General features: G+C 40.0%; 1 protein-coding gene across 2 annotated transcripts in view; it reads left to right on the plus strand.

Moving 5' to 3' along the window:
* The window catches only part of DIP2B (disco interacting protein 2 homolog B), a 264,125-nt gene that overhangs the window by 210,069 nt on the left and 44,280 nt on the right, over nt 1–9,776 (plus strand). For both annotated transcript variants that reach the window (XM_023513708.1, XM_023513709.1), the window contains exons 19-22: nt 325–461; nt 2,467–2,547; nt 5,107–5,234; nt 6,984–7,098. In XM_023513708.1, the coding sequence (XP_023369476.1) occupies nt 325–461; nt 2,467–2,547; nt 5,107–5,234; nt 6,984–7,098 (461 nt within the window). The remainder of the gene's footprint in view (nt 1–324; nt 462–2,466; nt 2,548–5,106; nt 5,235–6,983; nt 7,099–9,776) is intronic.

Raw genomic sequence — 9,776 nt, forward strand, 5'->3', positions numbered from 1 at the left:
GTCACAGCTCATAGCAACCTCAAACTCATGGGCTTAAACGATTCTCTTGCCTCGGCCTCCCAAGTAGCTGGGACTACAGGCGCCCACAACAACATCCTGTTATTTTTTTGTTGGAGTTGTCGTTGTTTAGCTGGCCCGGGGTGGGTTCAAACCCGACATTTACATGGCCGGTGCCCTACCCACTAAGCTCCAGGCTCCACCCCATTTGGTATTCTTATTGTCACTCAATACGTGGAAAAGTCTCCTAGGTTCATAGGCTAGACCTTTTATTTTGCAAAGGTTTTCCAGAATATTTGTCACTTACCTATTTTTTCTGTATGTTAGGAATGATGTGCATTGTGAAACCAGATGGACCTCCCCAGCTCTGCAAAACAGATGAAATTGGAGAAATCTGTGTCAGCTCCAGAACTGGAGGCATGATGTACTTTGGGCTTGCTGGCGTGACAAAAAATACATTTGAGGTACATGTTATTAACATTTCACAGAGAAAGTATTAGGTGAGATCAGGATGCTACTAGGGATGCCCTGGCTCTCGGGACACAGCATAATGTGGTGTGAGAGTGCGGAATCTGGTGCTAGACTGCCCAACCTCGAATTCTGACTCTGCCATTCACTAGCCTTGGGAGAGTTGCCTAGCGTCTTTGTGTCCCAATTTCCTTATCTTTAAAAATGTTAGCAATAGTAGTACCTATACCTCATGGGATTATTGTAAAGACTAAATGAGTTGATGTTTATGAAGTGCTTAGAGGAACACGTGGTGCTGGGAAGTGCTCTTTTGTGTCTGTCAGACAAATAAAGGGTAAGAGGCCTCACAAAAATTCACTCCGGTGAATCTGAGCTCTATTAGCTCAGATTTTAATTTTGAGACTACAGTGACAGTGGCTCTATCTCTCAAGAAAGAAATAGAAAAGGCCAGGCAGCGCTTAGTTGGGCACTGGCCCCATATACAGAGGGTGTCAGGTTCAAACCCGGCCCTGGCCAAACTGCAACAAAAAATAGCTGGGCATTGTGGCTAGCATTTGTGGTCCCAGCTACTCGGGAGGTTGAGGCAAGAGAATCGCCCAAGCCCAAGAGCTGGAGGTTGCTGTGGCCTGTGACGCCATGGCACTCTACAAAGGGCAACAAAGTGAGACTCTGTCTCTAAAAAAAAAAAAAAAATAGAAAAGCCAGTAAACTGAGGAAAAGAAATTCAACCATATCACTAGTAAAGAAATGCATTTAAAGTAATAATGAATATCTTTTTTTTGTACCAGATTGGCAAAGTTTGGAAAAATGGACAACACAAATATTGGCCAGGATATGGATATGGTGCTAGTGGAGTGTGAATTGATATAATAGATTGTAGGCCAACATGTTAAAATTGAAAAGATTAATGCTGGGGTGGCACTTGTGGCTCAAAGGATTAGGGCACTGGCCCCATATGCCAGAGGTGGTGGGTTCAAACCCAGCCCCAGCCAAAAACTGCAAAAAGAAAAAAAAAAAGAAAAGATTAATGCCTTTTGTACAAATATACAAAAATATTAATATATATATATAGCAGTATTTGTAAAAGCACCATTTATAATAGCAGAAAATTAGAATAACCTACCCAGTAGTAATAAAAGACTGGTTACCTCCTCATAGCTGCCATTTCCTGAGTACTGACTCTGGGCCAGGCACCATGCTTACGTTTGCATTCCTTAGTCTTTCTTGAAGACTGTGGGAGGCATTGAGAGAACTCTCCCTTTATAGCTGAAAAAAACTGAAGCTCAGAGAAGTCCAGGAACTTGCCCCAAGTCCACATAACTAGTAGTAAGCAGATCTAGAACCTGAACTGACTTTAGGAACTGTCCTGTCCTGTCCTCCAAAATGGTACATTACAAAGCTATTCTACAGAGTGGACTAGATCAACTCTTACTGACTTGGAAGAGTATCCAAAGTATATTATGTGAAAAAGTAAGTTGCAAAACAGTTGTATAACATGATCTCTTATAAAAACTCTTAATATACGTGTTTTTTAAAAGTCCAAAGAGATAGATAAATTATCAATACCAATATCATTTTAGAGGACAGAATTATAGAATTCACTATTTATATAATGTTGAGGTTTTTTTGTTTTGTTTTGTTTTGAGACAGAGTTTCATTTTGTTGCCCTTGGTAGAGTGCCGTGGCGTAACAGCTCGCAGCAGCCTCCAGCTCTGGGGCTTAGGTGATTCTCTTGCACACAGGTGCCCACCACAACGCCTGGCTATTTTTTGTTGCAGTTTGGCTGGGGCGGAGTTTGAACCTGATACCCTCGGTATATGGGGCCAGCACCCTACTCACCCTGCTCACTTTGGATACTCTTCCACAGGTGCTGCCCATAACGTTGGTTTTTTAATGAGCATGTATTACTATTGTAATTCTTTTTAATAAGACCTCTAAAAATTCAAAAACAGTTTCTAAGAAAAAGCAAAGTTTTTGCACTTTCTTTCTTTTCTCTTCTAGGTGATTCCAGTGAATGCTGCAGGCTCTCCTGTTGGGGAGGTTCCGTTCATCCGGTCAGGATTGCTGGGGTTTGTAGGGCCAGTAAGTGATGCTTTCATGATGATTTTGGTACATCTGATCCAAATATTTGGACTTTAATTCACAAGAAAGAAGAAATTCTGATTAGTCCAAGAATGTTACAGGGCCACTTAACTTACATTTAGAGCAGTTCTTGTAAAAATGTCATAAAACGAGTTAATGTTTATTGTTTCCATTACCCAAGTTCATTTGACACCTTCCAACTGAGACATTATTTTTATTTTCAAAACTCTTTTCACTTATTCTTGATACCTTTCTTTTATTTCATTAACATGTTGCAATAAATTAAAAGAGTACTGGAAAAAGTTTTCTTTGGTAGCAAGGGGAACCCATAATACATAGTGTTCAAAGCATTTTCATACAAATTATTGGCACTACACTATGTGTAATAGTACATTTTGGAATGAAAACAGTTTGTTATTCAGCACATGGTATTTATAGGCACTGAGTTTACAGAGATAATCAGGACATGAAAAACCTATTCTCAAAGAGTTCACAGTGAACTTGATGAACTCATGAGGACAAGCAGAGAGCCAGGTCATGAAGGGCTTTGCGTGGCTTAATGGGAAGTGGGATTTATTTTGTAAATAATAGAGAGTAATTTTTTTTAGTTAAGCCCATATCCTTCCATCCATCTCTGATTAGTCCTACCCTCTCTTTCTTTTTGTCTTAACAGCTTAAGGGATTTTAGTCAAGATCTAATTTTATTTTATTTCTTCCTTATCATTTATGAGGGGTGCAACAAGGACATAGGTCTAGGCAACTCACTCTCCTAGAAATATTATCTGCGTCTACTGTCTTGACATCTTCACTCAGCACTAGGAAATTTTCAAAGACCTCTCTCCTTTTAGCATATTACTTCACTCTTGAAATCTAAGGTGGAGCTTCAGCCCTCAAATCTGCATGCCAGGAATCAGGAAAAGCTGCAGTCCTCTTCTCCATTAAGGAAGATTCCTGAATCTGTGCAGCACTTCTGCGTATATCTCATTGGTCTGAACTAGTCCCACAGTGGTACCTAGCTGCAAGGGGAGGCTGAAATGCGGTCTTTGTTTTGGTCAGCTAAACCCTGCTAAAGATTCTGCTATGTGAAACAAATACAGAAACAGATGTGGGGAGACTGACAGTGACTGTCTCATTCTCTTCCCAGCACCATAGCTTTTCAGGCTGTGTTGGAAATTGCTGCTTTTTTCCTATAATTTGTGATGGACCAGTAGCTTCTTGAGGATATAGGGATAGGTTGGGTCTTATACCCAGCCCAGTCAGTGTATGATACTACATTGTACACAACAAAGCGGTGCGTGATGTTCACGTAGAGGTAACTATTAGATAATTGAATATATGTAAATGTTCAAAAGAAATTTAGGAATTCTGCAATGAATAAAAAAGTTAATTTTTGACAAATGGATCTGGGAAGATTATTGATACCGTGATGCTTGGAGACTTTTATAGTAGACTTTCCTGCTGCTGTTATCTTACTGCAAAAAGAGGCTCCTACAATGTTCATTCCACTTGTCTTTGTTAGCATATTTCTAATCTTGCCAGATGGAACAGCATTACCCTTAAGAACCTGAAACCATCATTCTTACAGTAAAACTGATTTAATCTCTTCCTAATTCCAGTAGTAAATGAATTAACATTTTTTTCTCTACAAATAAACTGTGTGAAATCCTAGTTGCTTTCTTATAAAATTCTCCCTGAAATAACTATGAACAAATTCCTTTCTATACTATAAGACCCCATTGGCTACAAAATGCTATTGATTGGACAACTACAACTTGGACTCTGCCTAACAAATGCAAACAGTATAACCTAATCGTCCCTCCCCCCATATTAATCTGGAAATTAAAAAAAAAAAAGATGCTACTGATTTTTCCACCAATTTCAGAGATGTCAAAGTGTGCAACATTTTCCCTAGGATCCATAAAATATAGCATTGAGGCTAGGCATTGTGGCTCACGCCTGTAATCCTACCACTGTGGGAGGCTGAGGCAGGTAGATTTCTTGAGCTGAGGAGTTCAAGACCAACCTAAGCAAGAGCGAGACCCTGTCTCTAAAAACAGCAAAGCTAAGGCAAGACAATCTCTTGAGCCCAATAATTTGAGGTTGCTGTAAGCTATGATGCCGCCATGGCACTCTACCCAGGGCAACAGAGTAAGACTCTGTCTAAAAAAACAACAGCAACAACAAAAAAAGCCTACTTTTTTTTTTTTTTTAAAGAGACAGAGTCTCACTTTGTCACCCTCAGTAGAGTGCAGTGGCATCATAGCTCACAGCAACCTCCAGCTCTTGGGCTTAGGTGATTCTCTTGCCTCAGTCTCCCGAATAGCTGGGACTATAGGCATCTGCCACAACACCCGGCTATTTTATTGTTGCAGTTTGACCGGGGCCTGGTTTGAACCCACCACCCTCCATATATGGGGCTGGTGCCCTACTCACTGAGCCATAGGCACTGCCCAAAAAACCCAGTTTTTAAAATGAGATTTATTTCAAGGCAGAAAGTAAAATATATCTGTTTTACTATTTAAATCATGGAAATCAAGGTAAATCATGGTTACTTTTCAGGGTAGTTTGGTGTTCGTAGTTGGAAAAATGGATGGATTACTGATGGTTAGTGGACGAAGACATAATGCTGATGACATTGTTGCTACTGGATTGGCTGTTGAGTCAATAAAGACTGTTTATAGAGGAAGGTGAGTAGTACAAAGTTAAGTGTTAGTACTTCTAGTAAAATATAAATAGATCTGCACAGAGTTGTTTAAATTGTACTCTGTGGATTCTCTTTCCAAGTAGTGATGAGGTTGTTTTTGGTTAAGCATAGCAGAAGCCTGACTTCAAATATATATCTCACAATGTATGTTTCTTTGGCTGTAATAAAGAAGATTAGGACATAACTATATCCTCTATTTAGATTTTAATTATTACTATTTGTTGTATCTTAGGCCTTGAGAAGGATTGTAAAACCCTGGGCTTCCTGCATTTCTTCAGTGCAGAGTGGTGTCATTCAGACTGACTGAGACAGATGCTACTCTGTACAAGTTTATATCTAAGAATTATTTCGCTTACCCATTTCTAACTAAATTAATACACTATTTTAATGTGGAGGTTGACATAGCACATAAGTGCTAATTTTAAATCCCATAGACAAATTCGATTAAATATCTTTTATTCCTGCTTATTAATGTAAGAAAAGATACTGCTACATATTGAGTAGTTGAATTTCTGTTTAGTAGTTTACAATCGTGGATGTATCTCTGTAAAGCAACCTTGGTGTCCCTTTAGATTTTTAAGAAGAAAAATTAATGAAACCAAAAAAAGAACCAGTTTCCGAGAAGAGTGTTTTTTGCAATGATGTGGCTTCCTGTGAGATACAAACTTCAAGGGACAGTAGACCTGTCTTTGGTCACAGTCCTATCCCCAGCACTCAGCACAGTGCCCGGTACCTTGTAGGGTGTTCTGTAAATATGTGCAGAAGGAAGAAGGGGGAAGTTGGGCAGGTGGGCTGGCATACTCAGCTCTCCAGTGGCTTCCCGTTCTGTCATACAACAGATACTGGGTGCCTATGTGCCACTGCTTTAGATGCCCCAGCTGTGGCAGTAAACAAAATGGGCAGAGGTTCTGCCCTTGGGAAGCTGACATTCTCACTGCAGGAAATAGACAGTAACCACATAACCAGGAAAAAAGATAACATGAGATAATGATAAGTGCTATGGAGGAAAAACACCAGGCAGGTGGGGGTGGCTTGCTAGTTTCTAATCAGGTGGTCTGGGAGTGCCTCACTAGTAAGGGGACATTTGAGCGGAGACCTCACTCAGAACCAACTTCATCTTCCTCCCTTGGCCTCCCAGGTCCTCCGCGATCTACCCTTACCTGGGTCTGACCTTTCCCTCCCGCTCTCTGCTTCACCACTTTGCTCCAGGCACACTGGCCTTCTTGCTGTTCCTCAAACCTGCCAAGCTCGTCCCTACCTCAGAACCTTTTCGCTTTCCGTTCCTTCTGCCCGGAAACCTCTTCCTCCAGATCTTCGCGTGGCTCGCGTCCTCACCTCATTCAGGTCTCTGCTCCAATGTCCACTCCTCAGGGAGGCGCCCCCAGCCACCCTGCCTTCAGTAATAGACACCCGCAAACCACTCCCCGCCCTTTGTATATTGCAACATGACATTATTAAACCATTGTCTGTTCTGTCTCTAACACGTAAGCGCCACCAAGACAGGAACTTTGTCTTACTTACCACTATGTCCCTTACATTCATGGCAGTCATGCTTAATACATGTTTCTTGAATGAATGAATCTTCATTTTGATGGTAATGATTGTGACATTTTCTTTTCTAAACTACTCATTTCTGGGTGGTGTGGTGGGGATGTCTCTTCTTTGTAATTAAGCAAAGCAAATAGGACTGGTTGTGAAGGGAATTCTGATGTGTTTGATCTGTCTCTCTTAGAATTGCTGTGTTTTCTGTGTCTGTATTTTATGACGAGCGCATTGTGGTGGTTGCGGAACAAAGACCAGATGCTTCTGAAGAAGACAGCTTCCAGTGGATGAGCCGTGTTCTGCAGGTGAGCACACCTTGGGCTGTGTGTCTGGTCAGAGGAGGCAGCAACCAATGCTTAAGCATTTTCTTTGGGGATGCCTGTGGCTCAAAGGAGTAGGGCGCCGGCCCCATATACCAGAGGTGGCAGGTTCAAACCCGGCCCTGGCCAAAAACTGCAAAAAAAGGAAAGCATTTTCTTGGATGGACCAGTAAACTACCGTATTTTTTCCTTGCTAGTTCTTGCTCACATATTCTGGGTACTATTAACAGAATCCTATAATACTATTTCTTATGTGGACCACATGGTACAACATATTTTTCTGCTCATTTTGCCAAAACCAACAAAATTGACTTGGCTCTGCAAATTCTTTCATGCCTGAATATTTGCTACTCAAGAAAGTTTTCACTGTCAGTGTAACATGTTTGATAATAATTACTCCACTTGTCAGCAGGTAGTTATGGTTTTACTATGTACCACAAGTAGTGCCTACAGCATGAAAAATCTAATATATTTGTTATCCTTACTCTGAAGAAGCTTTTTTATGGAATTAGAGAAGATGCCAGGTGAGCCAGTAGGGAAGGAGAATAATTTGGGCTCAGTAACAGAAAATTGTTTCTAGAAGAGCAGGGTAGAGTGATAAAAAGAGCCTAGTCTTCATGTAGAGTTATAGACTTCGGGGGCGGCGCCTGTAGCTCAAAGGAGTAGGGTGCCGGCCCCATATGCCAGAGGTGGCAGGTTCAAACCCAGCCCTGGCCAAAAATTGCAAAAAAATATATATGTAATAAAAAAAAGAGAGCGTCATAGACTTGGAATCCCAGTTTCACTGCTTTTCAGACATGTGCCCTTAGTCAAGTTATTTAACCTCACTGAGTTTATTTCCTAACTTGTAAAGTGGGGATAAAATTATTTTATAGAGCTATTGGAAGGATTAAATGATATAATTAATTGAAGTCTATCATACCTTCATTCAGTGAATAATAATGGTGATTATTGTTGAGATTGAAAAATAATAAGCTGGGTATGGTGGCACACACCTGGATTCCCAGCTACTTGGGAGGCTGAGACAGGAGGATTGCTTGAGCCCAGGAGTTCAAGGCTGCAGTGAGTGTGATTACACCTTGAATAGCCACTGTATTCCAACCTGGGCAACATTGCAAGACCACTTTAAAACAATTAAGCCTAATAATTATAAACCTAATCTCCAATAAGGAAATAGAGAAGTGTGTTCAGTCTGAATATACCTTCAGTCTTCTTTATTCTTCTACTTAGCATTATCACCATATAAGCATGTTTACATGTCTTTTTTAAAATTTTTATTAAATCATAGCTGTGTACATTAATGTAATTATGAGGTACAATGTACTGGTTTTATATACAATTTGGAATATTTTCATCAAACTGGTTAACATAGCCTTCACAGCATTTTCTTAGTTATTGTATTTAGACATTTATATTCTATACCTAGTAAATTTCACAGGTACCCTTATAAGATGCACCATAGGTGTGGTCCCACCAGTTACCCTCCCTAAACCTATTTTCTTCCCCCTCCTCTTCCCCCTCTTTCCTGGGCTATAGTTGGGTTATAGCTTTCATAAGAAAGCTATAAATTGGTTTCATAGTAGGGCTGAGTACATTGGATACTTTTTCTTCCATTCTTGAGATACTTTGCTAAGAAGAATATGTTCCAGCTCCATCCATGTAAACATGTAAGAGGTAAAGTCTCCATCTTTCTTTAAGGCTACACAATATTCCATGGTGTACATATACCACAATTTATCGATTCATTCGTGGGTCAATGGGCATTTGGGCTTCTTCCATGACTTAGCCATTATGAATTGGACTGCAATAAACATTCTAGTACATGTATCTTTGTTATAATGTGATTTTTGGTCTTCTGGATATATACCTAGTAGAGGAATTGCAGGATTGAATGGGAGGTCTATTTTTAGATCTCTAAGTGTTCTCCAAACATCTTTCCAAAAGGAACGTATTAGTTTGCATTCCTGCCAGCAGTGTAGAAGTGTTTCCTTTTCTCCACATCCATGCCGGCATCTCTGGTTTTGCATGTTTACATGTCTTAATTGTTTCCTACATCCACTATATTAATAGGCCTCATGAAGGCCAAGATCTCTTTGTCTCTTTTATTCAGGGCGTAATCCCCAGAGCCTATAGATATGTTAGTACACATCATTGCAGACTCAGAATATATTTGTTGTCTAAATGGATGGTCCAAAAAGAGGATGGACTGTCCTTGCCCTAACAACTTATATGTTACTGGGAATGTCTGCAGTTCCTGTAACTTCTCTACTTGGGGCATTTGGATTTAACTGCTGGTTAGTAGTAATAGTATAGAAACGATGCCAATGTGAGGTGAGTGTTAGGGCTAAATGACTTTTAAAATTTGTATCTTCAGGATCTGTGATTCTGAATTATTAGCTAGCATTGCATAGGCTAGGTGTAGTAAACAATCAAAGAAAAGAAAATCTACTAAACATAGATTAGAGAGAAAAGACTGTGAAGAAGGTAGGACTGGGCTGATCTCTGAAAGCTGGCTAAGGGGCAAATAGGCAGAGAAAGTATTTTTAACACCATTCAAATTTCCAGGCAAACAAAAACCTGTCTATTTCTTCAGAATGAACTTTGGAGCATAATTATAGAGGCTTCAGTGAATTATGCAATTTCTTTCTTTTTTTTTTTTTTTT

Source organism: Otolemur garnettii, unplaced genomic scaffold, assembly GCF_000181295.1.
Source record: "Otolemur garnettii isolate 467f Iridium unplaced genomic scaffold, OtoGar3 scaffold00043, whole genome shotgun sequence".
Classification (NCBI taxonomy): domain Eukaryota; kingdom Metazoa; phylum Chordata; class Mammalia; order Primates; family Galagidae; genus Otolemur; species Otolemur garnettii.